At 36.5% G+C, this 14,969-nt stretch overlaps 1 protein-coding gene across 1 annotated transcript in view; it reads left to right on the top strand.

Annotated features, from left to right (window-relative positions):
* GTF2B (general transcription factor IIB) overlaps positions 1 to 13,254 on the top strand; it is a 37,454-nt gene extending 24,200 nt beyond the window's left edge. The window contains exons 3-7 of the mRNA XM_051999350.1: positions 5,325 to 5,458; positions 8,889 to 9,035; positions 9,172 to 9,301; positions 10,235 to 10,516; positions 12,735 to 13,254. Of these exons, the coding sequence (XP_051855310.1) occupies positions 5,325 to 5,458; positions 8,889 to 9,035; positions 9,172 to 9,301; positions 10,235 to 10,516; positions 12,735 to 12,868 (827 nt within the window). The 3' untranslated portion in view covers positions 12,869 to 13,254. The remainder of the gene's footprint in view (positions 1 to 5,324; positions 5,459 to 8,888; positions 9,036 to 9,171; positions 9,302 to 10,234; positions 10,517 to 12,734) is intronic.
* Positions 13,255 to 14,969: the final 1,715 nt, after the last annotated feature.

Below are 14,969 nucleotides of genomic sequence, written 5' to 3'. Positions count from 1 at the left end.
TTTAATTAAAGCTTTTTATTTACAAAACATATGCATGGGTAATTTTTCAACATTGACTCTTGTAAAGCCTTCTGTTCCAAATTATTCCCTCCTTCCCTCCACCCTCACCCCAAATGGCAGGTAGTGCAATACATGTTAAATGTGTTAAAATGTATGTTAAATCCAATATATGTATACATATTTATACAGTTATCTTGTTGCACAAGAAAAATCAGATCAATAAGGGAAAAAAAAAAACTGGTAAAGAAAACAAAATGCAAGCAAACAACAGAGAGTGAGAATACTATGTTGTAATCCACACTCGGCTCCCTTGGTCCTCTCTCTGGGTGCAGATGGCTCTCTTCATCACTGAACAATTGGAACTGGCTTGAATCATCTCATTGTTGAAGACAGCCACATCCATCAGAATTGATCCTTGTATAATCTTGTTCCTCAAATATTCTTTAAATCATTTGTATATTGTTGATGTCCCCCATTGCCCCCATTTCCCTTCCTCATGAATTTACCTTCTTGGTTTGGTGGTTCTTTAAAATGCACTTTATGATTTAGGTGTTGGAAATTTAGTTAAATTCTGGTTGATGCAATATCCTGAATGATTATATGTATGTTTAAAAACCATTAACAAGGGACTGGTTTGTAACTCAAACCACAGATACTTGTATGAGTCATTTAGGTCATTCCCGTGTATGGAAAAATTACATCACCATCCAGGACTGAATGTTCTGTTTATGCTATGCCAGATTTCGCTTTCTTTAAGGTACAACCAGCAGAAAAGGACTTGTCATTTGTCAGAAGTTATTCTTAGGCCAGAAAAGGAACATTTTATATTCAGACATTTGCATACAGAGTGAGGAAGTGTGTAAAGAAATTACATGTTCGAAGAGTGTAACTGTACGTGTATGTTCACATACAGAAATGTGAACATATCTACCTATCTTTGTTCATATCTTCTATTTTCCTTAATACTACACAATTTTATTTTCCTTAGATGTACTCTCTAGTTCTCTCTACAATCACTTGGGCCTTTTGCAAATGTTTGTAACTCCTACAATCCTGGTTGGAACTGTGCTGTAAGAGTATTTACTTTGATAATCAATAGATGCCATTCCAGTGAGTAGTTATTATTCTTACTTTCCCAGTCTTTATATATTATTCCCTTTACGGATTCCACTATGCAGCCAAGTTTTCTATCTCTGACACATTATGTGACATTTTGGCATCTCATCTTTGCCTCTCAGAATCATTAGTTTCTTTGAAATCTCAGCTAAAGCATTGCTGTCTAAAGGAGGCTTTTCCTTATACACCCACAATTAACTTGTACTATTGTACACATGTGTATTATGGATATTTCTATGTTTTCTCAACAATAAAGTATAAACCACATTCTGAGAGCAGGACTGTTTGATTTTAGTTTCTAAGCTTCATTTTAAAGGAAGGGTAAGGACTGTGAGACAAAGGTAAGGATGGAGAGCCTGCATACCTGTGAGACTGCCAACAGAAAAGGCCTGGAAAGGGGACAAAACAAAGAGTGGGGGGGGGGGGTCACTGAGAGAAGGAGGGAGGGAAGAGACAGCTTCAAAGAGAGCTTGGAGTTACATCCAAAGGGCTTGAAAAGCTAAACAAAAGGGCTTTTAGTTTGTCTTGAAGGCCCTGTAGTTTAAGGGTGTGACCTGGTCAGATCTGCATTAAAGGTCGTAGTATATGCAGTAACTGGAGTGAGGAGAGAATTGAGAGGTGGACAGTGGCAGGTTGCTTTTTTTTTTTTTTTTTTTTTAAACTCATTTTTTTGAAAGTATTCAAACAATACTTAGGAATAGGTGTATTTTCATCTGCCTTCAGCACAAGTGACAAGTGTTTCACACTTCTATCTGTGATTCTTGTCCATCTCCTCCTGTAAAACTTGAGTAGAGAGTTTAAGCAGTGCCCTGGAGTTCTTTTCTCAGTACCTGACCAGCCTAAAACCAAAGGTGTTATCCTTTCTAATTGTATGTTTTTTCAGGATGAAAAATTTTATCATTTTTTATCAGCCTCCTTACACCCAACAAGTATTTTTCTGTTGCCCTTTAGGTCTTCTGGATTTGATTCTTTGATATTTGTTGGGATTTGGTTCATATGGGTTTAGACCATGACAGTTCATTCCTTAAGATTCAAAAACTACCAAGTCTGTCCAAATACAAGCCACTGTGTTAAGTGAGTGGAATGTAAACTTATTTCTTAAGAAGTGATAAAGATGTCCTGCATTGTCTCAACCAATGCAGTTTTTGCCTAGATGTCATTAATAGAATCATTAAAATTAATCCCCTCTATATCAAATAATTGCTCCTTTATGAAATTCTAACATGTATTAAAGAAGGGAAAGGGATCTATATCTGCGTGAATGTTTGTGACAGCCCTCTTTGTAGTGGCCAGAAACTGGAAACTGAGTAGATGCCCATCAATTGGAGAATGGTTGAATATGAATATTATGGAATATTATTGTTTGGTAAGAAATGGATGATTTCAGAAAGGCCTGGAGAGACTTACACGAACTGATGCTGAGTGAAACAAACAGGGCCAGGAGATCATTATATACTTCCAACAACAACACTATATGAGGATCAATTCTGATGGGCCTGGCCCTCTTCAGCAATGAGATGAACCAAATCAGTTCCAATGGAGCAGTAATGAACTGAACCAGCTACGCCCAGCGAAAGAACTCTGGGAGATGACTGAGAATCATTACATTGAATTCCCAATCCCTATATTTTTGCCTGCCTGCATTTTGAATTTCCTTCACAGGCTAATAGTACGATATTTCAGAGTCCGATTCTTTTTGTACAGCAAAATAATGGTTTGGTCATGTATACTTATTTTGTATCTAATTTATACTTTAATATATTTAACATCTACTGGTCATCCTGCCATCTAGGGGAGGGGGAAATTGGAACAAAAGGTTTGGCAATTGTCAATGCTGTAAAATTACCCATACATATAACTTGTAAATAAGAAGATATTTAAAAATTTAATAAAAAAAAAAAAGAAATTCTAACATGTATAATATCTATTATTTAGACAGGCTCAAAAGCTGAGATGACCCAGTCTCCTCCATCTATAAACCTTTTTCAAGTTTTCCATATTCTAAAAATCTTTCCCTCAGATATTTTCCTTTAGTTCTTTTCTCCTTTACTGTTAAATTTTTAAGAAAAGTAGTTCTGTACTGTATTTATTCTCCACCTAACAAATGATTCCTGAAGCTCTAGCAATTTGGTTTCCATCTTGGTTTACTACCATAGTAAATGTCTTTATCAAGATCCCTTTTCTGGCCTATTGTAATATCTCTTCTCCCCCCCCCCCTTTTTTTTTTCTGGTAGTATTTAATACTTCTTTATTAAATCTATTTCCATCAACACTGCCGGCTATGGAATGAACCCTAACTTGAGAACTCTCTTCTCTGTCTCCCATCACTTAGGTGTCTTCTGCTTCCATCTCCTTCCTTCTGTCTCCTGGTCAAGGTCAGCTCCTCTTCATTTCTCCAGCATACTGTTCCCTCTGTGTCATCTCATTCTCTCACTAATTTTCAATCTCTTCCTGTCTATTGGCTTCTTCTCTACTGCCTGTGAATATGCCTGTGTCTCCCTCACCTCAAAAAAACCCTCGCTTGTTCCATCCTTGCCCACTAATCTCATGTCTCCATTGCTGCCATCAATAGTTGGTGCCTCCTTTCCTCTCACTCTCCTCTACAATCTGACTTCTGGCCTTGTTATTCAGCTAAATGGCCTTTTCTCAGATCTCTTCCTTCTTGACCTCTCTGCAATCTTTGCCACTGTCAATCTACATTCTTGATACTCTAGATTTTTGTGGTATTCTCTTTTGGTTTTTCTGCCTAACCTCAATCTCCTTTGTGGACCCTATATCCAAGTCATATCAGTGGGTGTCCCACAAGGACCTCTCTTGGGCCTTCTTTTTCTTGTAGAACATTTCATTTGGAGATCCCATCAGTTCCCATGGACTCACTAATCTCTGTGCTGATAATTTCTCATATCAATTTATGCAGCCCTAATTAAACTCTCTGCTGACCTCCAGTGTCACATTCTCCAATTGCCTGTGTCTCATAAACTTGTAAAGTTCCGTGTTTCCAAAACCAGATTTGTTACATTTCCCTAAAAAAAACCCTTCACTTCTGAACCAGTATTAGTGTCAAAGACACTGCCATCTTCCCAATTTCCCAGGATTGCAGCCCAGAGACTGGTACCTCACTCTTATATACAGTCTGCTGCCAAGGCCTGTGGATTTTGACCTTCAGGGAAAGAGAGGCTATGCTCAACTTGTTACAGTTATTCTTTCATTATTGTTCCTATTTTACAGATTAAGGGAAACTGAAGCAAACAGGTTTAAGTGACTTGCCTGGGGTCATACAGGTAGTAAGTATCTGAAGCAGGATATGAACTCTGATCTTTTTGACTCCAGGCCCAGAACTCTAGTCCCTGTCCCACCTAGCTGCCCATATCCGGTCTGCACATCCCCTTCTCTGATATTCCCACTCCCTGCCCTCTCCCCCAAGGCCCTCATCACCTCACATCTGGACTCCTCAGATTGTGGTGGATTGTCAGAGTGCAGGTCTGTCCATGTTAATTCTCCTCCCCACCCTAATATGCTCCAGGATCAAACATAAAATCTTTCACTTACATTCAAAGCCCTAGACTCCTTTCTACATTTCCATCCTTACCACATTGTCTGTGATCCAGTAACACTTTCACACACAAGAAGCTCCATCTCCTAATACTATCTGTTTCCTTGACTGTCCCCTGTGTCTGAAGTGGTCTTTCCTCATAGCTGCCTCTATCTCGTCTTAATTCTAGTGCCTTCCTTCCCTCTGTTTATTTACTGTTTTTTCTCTGTATTACTGTTTGTACTTGTACTCTTTTGCACAGATAATTCACTTAATAAAGGAATAGATTTAAATACTAGTTCTGTGACATTAACTCCCTGTAATGCTGCATTTAGTGTCATATTTTTGCAAAACCAATTGATGTCATTAGGCAAGATGAATAATAATAATAAGCATATAAAATGGAGTGAAAGTCAGCCTAAAGGTATAGAAAAATGAGGTCATCAGAGAGAAAGAAAATTGTAATTGCTGTGTGTGTGTGTGTACACATGCAGTCTTTTTTAAGATGAGATAATCCTCTTATTTCAAAACAAGCTCTTAGAGGAAGGTTGACATTTAAGCTGATTCTTGCACCTATAGAGAAAAAGTGAAGAATTCTAACCTGACTTTTAAATTTATATATTATATTCAGAAAAAATTGATGATTAATTTTTAAATTATGCTTATTCTTCCCCAGGTGATCGTGTTATAGACGTGGGATCTGAATGGAGAACCTTCAGCAATGACAAAGCTACCAAAGACCCATCTCGGGTTGGAGATTCTCAGAATCCTCTCCTGAGTGATGGAGACTTGACAACAATGATTGGCAAGGTATATTCTGTCATTTGGAAAGCTTTTCTCTTTTGTGTTCCACCAGCTATTGATGGAAGGACTAAATTATAACTTCTCATTTTCAGCCATCAGAAGAACTGTGAACTACACCAGATAGTTCTCTCTTAAAAATGGAAATTTAATGGAATATATAGTCTTTGGAGAGTCTTAGTGATTTTTGCACAATAATGTGTTTACATCACCTTCGTTAAATGAGTACAGCCCTGGGACCAAAAATGTCTCTGTCACTGCACCAAGTTCTGTTTCTTTGCTGTCTCATTGTAGGGTGGAAGGAAGACTTAATCAGGACCTTAGAGGTTGGGAAAGGCCCCTAAAATAGCTACTGCCAGGGATTGGGCAAAGCTGGGATTAGGCAAAAAGTATTTTTGTTGTTTTGAAGGACATTTGTGTAATGGGCTGAGGCTTGAGTTGATGCACTGAGGTCCCAAGCACATGAGGCTAAATAGTAATTGGACCATACTCTATTAATATATAAGCTTGGAGAAAGAATAGCCCCCGCCCACTCTTTGTGCAAGTCCTGATGTGTTGTATAGGAAATGACGATTCTGGTGGGTGGAGGCAGGGGAGTGGAAAAGGAAGGGGAGGAGAGCTCAGACCTCTCTGCTAGCTGGCTTCCTGTTGCAGCTGCTATATTGCATCGCAATCCTTCTTGCCCATATTGCTATCGCAATCTTTTTTCACCTCTTCACTTCAATAAAGACTGAAAATTTTTCCCTTAACCTGAGTTCCTGACTCCGGCTGATTTTAAATACGTGGTCATTACACACTTGAGAATTTATAAATTGTGCTTTTAAAAGGAGAAATACTATAAAGATTCAATCTCAATTGTCATATTTGCAATAAGCAAACTACAGATTTTGAATAGTATGCAAATATATAAATAACAACTGTTTGACATTTGAATTCCCAGTATTCTAGGTGACATTGAAACAAGTATTGATTGATAATATGTGCTATTCTCACAATAGTACACAACCTTCTTGAAGTTTTTAGCACTTATCATTAGTTTAACTTTATAACAGTTCTTCTCCCTCCCCTCCCTCACCCCCCAAGTTATGTACATTATTTGTATGTGTGAAAATTAACAATTTCATTATATTTTTAAATAAATATATGTAGCCAGGCACCCTCCATTGTCACAGAAGCAAGATATGGGAATCATTGTTCTAGAAATAGTCTCTAATATCTTATCATGGTATGACATGGGGACTTAGGAATGTATTTCCTTTAAGTCAGGACTACAGGGGAAGGGGAGAAGGGTGTTTGCCCTGTGTTTCTTGTTTCTTTCCTTTCACTCTATAGATATAGAATCTGGGGAAACTCATGTGATGTTTTTTTAAAATTGTTAGAAACTATTTGAAATAGCTAAACTTGGCTTAAAACTTTAAATTAATTTTAGAATTTAAAGTAATATACTTCTTTGTGTTCCTTATAATTGTCTATCTTAATTTTATATTGTATTACATTATATTAATATGCCACAATTTGACCACTTCTATTGGACATTTTGGTTGCTTCTAGATTTGAAGGAAAGTTTTTGTTATTAGTCTTTTATTTGCAGTTACATATAATGCTGCTGTAAAAATCTGTAAATAGCCTTTTATTTTGTTTTTGCTCACACTTTCAGAGTGTGTCACCAGGATTGGAATGATTGGTCTAAGGGATATGACTTAAGTAATGCCTAGGTGTTGGTGTGCAAAGATTTGTATATTTGTGTCCCTTAACTTCTTCCTCACTTGATCTTTTTTCTGTATAATTTCACTATGATTTTTGTCTGATTCAGTAAAGGCCTTCATCTTCATTACAAGTTTATATGTATGCAGGTGGTTTTTGTGAATTAATCTTGTATTCTGCAATTTCAGCTCATTTTCTTCACTTTTGATATACCCTCATCTGAGCTTTCATTTCCAATATTAATTGTTCTGGTATCTTCTCGCTTTATTAAAATAGTATTTGCAATAATGTCAGAAAGGGTGCCAAAAGGAGCAGCCTGGCTTTCTGCCTGTTTTTAGTGGGAAATCTTTTATTTCTCTATTGAATATTACTTTGTCTTTTATCGATCTCTAACCAGTTTTTAAAGTTTGTATCACAAATTTGATATTAGATTTTATCATATACTTCTAATTTTGTTGATGTGATTGTCGTTTTAAAGATTGTTTTTGTTTGCATTATTGAATAGAGGTGTATTAATTTCTAGATTTTGATTTTCTATTCACTCTTCTTACATTTAAGAGGCATTGTAATCTGCAAAATAACTCAGCTAATTAAATTGAAAATGTTAGTGGCTAGTAAATATTATCTAGAGGCCATATATGTTGTATCTAGAATAATTCACTTTTTAAAGGAGATTTATTTCCTTCACAGGCTAATTGTACAATATTTCAGAGTCTGATTCTTTTGTACAGCAAAATAACGATTTGGACATGTATATTTATTTTGTATTTAATTTATAATTTAACATATTTAACATGTATTGGTCATCCTGCCATCTAGGGGAGGGAGTCGGGGGAAGGAGGAGGAAAATTGGAACAAAAGGTTTGGCAGTTGTCAATGCTGTAAAATTACCCATACATATAACTTGTAAATAAAAAGCTATTAAAAATTTTAAAAGAAAAAAAAAGAGGAGATTTTAAAAAAAAAAAGAAGAGAATTTTTTGCTGAGGGGATTGGGGTTAAATAACTTGCCCAAGGTCATACAGCTAAAAAGTGTTAAGTGTCTGAGGCCAGATTTGAACTCAGGTCTTCCTGACTTCAGGGCTAGTGCTCTACCCACTGCGGCACCTAGCTGCCCCCAATTGTGAATTTCTATGTACATATAACTTTGAAAGTGTCCTGCTTGTCTTTGATTCTTTCTGACTTCCTTTTATTCTTCTGAGGATTTAAAAAGTATTTAATCTTATTTTTCTTTTCTTTTTCGCTAATGTATCCTACCCTCTCTCCTTATAGAGAGAAGTAAAAGAGGTGTCATGGAGTAGAAGGGAAGAAGAGAAATAAAACTCTTGTAACAGATATTCCTAGTCAAAAAAAATAAATCTACATTTTCCATGGCATCATTCTTTAACTCGTGATTTATAAATTCTCTGGGAGGAAAGGGTAGCATGCTTCCTCTTTGGTCTTCTGGAATCGTTTAGTCATTGGGTAGTTTAGTATACATTGAATACCTAAATTAAGTAAATAGTGTTTTAAAATTTTTATTGAGAACTTCTTAATGTCATCTAGTTTAAAAAGATGATTAAGAAGAACTTTATTATCTACATATGCAAATGTAAAAGAAGTTAGTAGTATACTTAGATCAATTTAGAACTAGGTCTTCAAGTGGTCTGTTTTTGTTGTGTCCAAAATTTATTGGAAAAACTTCAAATATTAAATTTACAACTATGATCTAAGCAAGCAAACTCTTCTTCTTTAGGGTACTGGAGCAGCAAGCTTTGATGAATTTGGAAATTCAAAGTATCAAAATCGCAGAACAATGAGCAGTTCTGATCGTGCAATGATGAATGCTTTCAAAGAAATTACGACTATGGCAGACAGAATTAACCTCCCTCGAAATATAGTTGTAAGTTCTTGTCTATCTCTCTTAAACTGTGCTGGCATTGACTTAGTTAGCATAATATAATGAGTCTATGAATTTTTGATATTGTGGCTAATTAAATGGCCTAGAGTTAATTAAACTTAGTTTCTTTGCTTTGAAGGATCGAACAAATAATTTATTCAAGCAAGTATATGAACAGAAGAGCCTGAAGGGGAGAGCTAATGATGCCATAGCTTCTGCTTGTCTCTATATTGCCTGTAGACAAGAGGGTGTTCCTAGAACATTTAAAGGTATGTTACCTACATTAAATTTATTATCCAAAAAAATAGTAATTTTGTAGATGCTGGTAAAAAACAGATTCTTAGCAAATTATCTGTTTTCAGCAATAGTTTAAATAGTATTTCTACAGATCTTATTTTTTGATCTGATTTCATAATGTAGTTTGACCTACTTATGTCATCTTTTGAGTTTTCCTTTGTTACTTTGATTACAGACAATTTTTTTTCACACTAAGAATGCTTATTCAGAACAATGTTTTTATCTATTATTTGATTATATTATTTTGTAATTAAACCAGAGAACCTCTACATTTCCTCTGGATATGCTAGTGGGTTTCTGTCTCTTTTGCTCCCTTAAGATGGAAGGAATTGAGGATTCCTGTTTATGTTCAGTTCTTCAAGAGAAGGCCTGTTAGTTTTTAATTGTTTGGTTGTTGAATTTCTGAAATAACTGAAGTTTTTATCATTTAATAAGAATCACAGAAATTAATCTATGGAGACATAACAATAATTTATTTTAATAACATTTAAAGTTTGCAAAAAGCTCTTCCTCAAAATAACATTCAGTTAGGTAATTTGAATATGATTATTCCTGTTTCATAAATAAGGAAGCTGAAATTATGATAAATCTTAAAATGTATCAGCATGTTTAACCTGTATGGAATTATTTGCTGTCTAGGGAAGGGAGAAAAATATGGAACATAAGATTTTGCAAGAGTGAATGTTGAAAATTATTTTTGCATGTATTTTGAAAAATTAAAAAGCTATTATTTTAAAAAATGTTAAGTGTGTCAGAGAAAAATTGAATGTATTCTTGTTACAGCCATATATTTTCCTCTTTAAAGGAAAAAGTACTGTTTTTGCTTACTAAGAAAATTTAAATAGTGTGATGTAAATTATGCTATAGCTGAAGCTTTCTGTGTGTCTTGTTCTATCTATCTTCAGAAATATGTGCCGTATCACGGATTTCCAAGAAAGAAATAGGCCGGTGTTTTAAGCTAATTTTGAAGGCTTTAGAAACCAGTGTGGATTTGATCACAACAGGGGATTTCATGTCAAGATTTTGTTCAAACCTTGGTCTTCCTAAACAAGTACAGATGGCAGCTACACACATTGCTCGGAAAGCTGTGGAGCTGGACCTGGTGCCCGGCAGAAGCCCCATTTCTGTGGCTGCTGCAGCGATTTACATGGCTTCCCAAGCCTCTGCAGAGAAAAGGACTCAGAAAGGTAAGTATTTCACTAAGCCCAGTGGCAGCAAAAGGAGTCAGTGTGGATTCTGTGCACTATACAGGGCTCAGGCTTCTGCCACGTGCTCGATATGTCATCAGATAAGAGTCCGGCTCTTAACACCAGGTGCTGCTTTTCTTCTGGTAGGAACTGTTCAAACCACTAAGTGTGTGTGTGTGTTTCCCTCTTTAAACTTTTTTTGTTTTCTGAATTCTTCCATGAACCATGACCATGAATGGTCAGAATTAGATTTTCTACTTTAATTCTATAAGTAAACTTGATTAAGATAACATGAAACATTTATGGCTGACTGCTCCAATGATTTTCATTTATATTGTGTAAAAGAAAAAAGGCATTACTTGGTTTTATCTGTGTATGTGTCTTATATGGGAGCAGCAAAGAGTTAGAGTGCAGACTGCGCTGGCCTGAGAGTGAGGAAGACTTGGTTCAGTCACTGCACTGTCATAAGCAGTTGAAGAAAAGGTGCCAGAAATCACAGGTCTCCTGTTAGGCCTTTTAACTATTTCCGGGGTGGGTGGAGGGGGGAGAAGATTTTTTTTTCATGCTACCTCCACTAATGCTTTCATATGCTATTATGGACTATAACATAATTAGGTATAAATAGTAGAGTATTTTGTTTTATGCTCTCAGAAATGTGGATATATATACTTTGAAGAGTGGTAGGTTATTAAAGAGGAGGGGTTTTTGTTTGTATTTGGCTAAAACCATGTATCTTGCTGCAGTGCTCAGACTTGCTGTCATGAGATCAAGGTCCCTCCGTATTTTTTAGCTTCAGTTTTATCAGCTTAAATGTCTGCTTTATACCCAGTAGTGCTGATGAAAGCAACAGTATTTTAAAGGAATGGTTGGAAAGAACAGAACAGTTTCCAAAAATCCAAGTGTTGATCTTTGTCCCCTTTTTCTTCCATACCACATCCCTACAACTTTAGATTTAGTAAAGCTGATAACAAACTTTTTTAGTGTTAGAAGTTCTATTTCCTATTTTTAAATGTCATTAGAATTTTCTGCAGTTTCCCCATTACTAAGAACTTGATTTTTTTTATTGGCATAAAAAAGCACCTTCTTAATGGTTTGGAATTCAGTTCTGCCTCTCTTTAAAGAAAATTCAACATATGAAGCCCCATATTTCTACGCAGTAGATGACTTATTTGCTATATAATAACAATTAGTTGTTCACATAGTACTTCAATCTCATTTGATCCTCAGGAGATCAAAAAATGAATACGAAGTGAGAATATGTAGAAAGGATATTGCATTTTTCCTATGGGACTTTGATGATGAAAGAGAGGATGGTAGAATCAGATGAAGGGGTTTTAATATTAGAGCAAGAAAAAATGTTTGTAGGCAACAAAAAGGAGGAACAGGTGTCTAAAAGATCTGAGACATTGAGGATTAGAAAAGGAAAGGGGCAAACTTTGAGGGCAGCATGGGGGGAAGAGGCTTGAAGGCAATTGTAGAATACCTGAGCAGGGCAGAGGAGAGGAGGAGAAGGAAGAGGAGGGAGCTCAGTGGTCTCTGTGCTCTTGGCAGAAAATGAAAAAATTTCAAACCTCTTGAGTCTGAAATGACACTGTGAGCAGTGTGATGGTGATTCATCTATTGAGGAAGAAGAGTAAGACCAGAGAGCAGGAAGAGTCCATTGGAGAACTTTGATCTCCAGTCAGTGTTGTGGTACAGTCAGCCCACTGTGGGCCCAGGCCCTGCCCAGAGCCCAAGGTGGGAGCCAGCGAGGCTTAGTCTGTGGGAAGGGATTAAAAGATTCCAGTGTGTGGAGAGAACCCTGGAAAAGCTGAACTGACTTACTGGAGCATCCATGTTTTTAAGAGAAGAAAATGGGGCTAGGCTACAGAGCTGATAACCTGGCAAAGCAGTCTGAGGGCTGGCCTCAGGGAGTGTCCAAAATATGGATTTATAAAAGTGTGATTTCCCCAGGAAACAGCTCCTTAGAGACTCAACATCTGTGCACTAGTGTCTTAAACTGGGTTTTTAAGTGATATTCAGTCATGCTGTAAACATTACCTAAAACCAGAGCTTAACTCTTACCAGCTTCTCCAAAAAAAAAAAAAATCATTTTTCTATTTCTTTCTGATATAACAATCTCGGATTATCTGATGATACAATATGATACATTATAACATAAATGTGGGGGAAAGAAAAGCTATGGAGTCTGTAACATGTTTTGTTTTGGGCCTCTTAGAAATTGGAGATATTGCTGGAGTTGCTGATGTTACAATCCGGCAGTCTTACAGACTCATCTATCCTCGAGCCCCAGATCTGTTTCCTGCAGACTTCAAATTCGACACCCCTGTGGACAAACTACCCCAACTGTAAATCGCTACATGTATGTTAAGCTTTCATGAACAGTGAACTTGCCTATTGTAAGAACTGTATAAAGTGCTGAGATTGAGCCTTCCTAATGTGAGGATGGAGAAACAAGCGTGAAGATGCAGAAGTATGAAACATATAATGCACATTCCAAGGCAAAACAAAATAATTGTGTGGCATTTTGTATGTATATATTAGTGAAAGTAAATATTTAATGACAGTTAAGATTAATTTCTTATTGTATTTCATTTCTTTTGTAGCATTCTAGTAAATTGTATTTTGGAAGATATTTGAAATTATGTAATTCCTGAATAAATTGTTTTCCAAAAATAACTTCTTGTTCCACAAATTATGTATTTCATTGTGAATAATAAAGCGAGTCTGAAACAGGATCATTTCATAATTTTGACAATTGTTTCCTATCTAGTGTGGCACACAGACAAGGCCAGAGACTGACTTTATGGCCAGTTAATAAAGATATACAATAGGAGGAGATCCTAAATACACCAGACAATCTGTTCCTGGAACATGAACAAAGCCAAAATTGTTCTGAACATTACTCAGAAGAGAAAGTGACAATGATCTGTTGTTAAGGGGTGTTTTTTTTTCTCCTTATCTTATTTTTATGTGACTTTCATTTTCAAATAACTTTCCCTTTTCCCCTCCACAGACAAAGAATAAAAGAGAGAAGCAGTTCAGCAAATCTGCCAGCACAGCATTCCCAATGTTCTACCTCATCATACCTCCCTCACTTGTGTATAAATGGGGCTTTTTTCCAACTCTCCTCCGGAGCCAAGCTTGGTCAATTAGAATTCTGAAGGAAGCTCTAACCCTGGTTTTTGACACATCCTTTCTTATTATGCATAGACTTGCAAAGAACAATGGGTAAAGCTACAGAGTGCTCAAGAGATATACAAGATAGCCACCAAATAATCAACTGTCAGGGAAAGTATATAGATATACTTAATATCTATTGAGGTTTTTGGATTCTCAATGTTGTATTAATTACTACCACAATTTTACAACAATAAGTATTACATGAAAAAGGAAAATAGCTATTCAGTGACATGTGTCCTTACATCCTCATAGGATAGGTGAGGATACCAATAAGGGAGTAAAAGAGTTTTGTTAGTTTTAGCTGGAGTGTTCTAAAAACGCTCCGTGGAGTAGGTAATACAGCCAAGGTCTTTAGAAATGCATTGGTTAAGGGAGGCAGAGTAAAGGCAAAAGATTTGCTTGAGCTCTCTTCCAAACCTCTCCAGATATCTTTAATGACTAGTTCTAGAGCAGCAGAGTCCACAAAAAGATGAGTGAAATAATTTTTCCAATCCAAGATAACTTGGATCAGCAGAAAAGGTCTGTTGCATTGGGGTGAGAGGAGTGCAAATATTATGCCAGTGCAGATCTGGTCTCAGCAAACCAGAAGGCCTCTGGTCAACTAGTTCAGTGGTGGCAGTATCCATTTCCATACCTCTTAGCCCACAGTGGTAGGATCAAACAACAGGTCAAAAGGAGATTTTTAGGGGTCCTTTTGTTGCCATCAGGGGCAGAACTCTTGCAATGCTTATACTTGAAACTTACACGTCCCAGAATTACCTCTTTAAGCTGAAGCTTGCAGAACACTGCTTTAGCACAAAGTTAAAAGTCAAGTAATAGACTAGGAAAATGAGCAAACAGAAAAATTCTCACTACAGACAGTTTACCATAGTGACAAGGAAGATCAAAAATACAGAAGACAAAAGTCAAAATTCCTGTACCTGAAGCCCTCAAGAAAAAAAAAAAATGAAGCTGTCTCAGGCCATGAAAACTCAAAAATTAGTTTTAAAATCAAGAGAGGTAGAGGAAAAACTGGGAAGAGAAATGAATGATGCAAGAAAATCATGAAAAAAGAGCCAACAGCTTGGTAAAAGAGAGGAAAAACTGGAGGAAGAAACACCTTAAAAAACAATGGAGGCAGCTAGATGGCTCAGTGAATAGAGCACCAGACCAGGAGTCAAGAGGACCTGAGTTCAAATTTGACCTTAGACACTTAACAGTTGCCTAGCTGTGTGACCCTGGGCAAGTCATTTAACCCCTGTTGCTTTGCAAAAACAACCAAAAAAGAGGA

Source organism: Antechinus flavipes, chromosome 4 (assembly GCF_016432865.1).
Source record: "Antechinus flavipes isolate AdamAnt ecotype Samford, QLD, Australia chromosome 4, AdamAnt_v2, whole genome shotgun sequence".
Taxonomy (NCBI): domain Eukaryota; kingdom Metazoa; phylum Chordata; class Mammalia; order Dasyuromorphia; family Dasyuridae; genus Antechinus; species Antechinus flavipes.
This window is presented reverse-complemented; position numbering and strand designations above follow the sequence as displayed.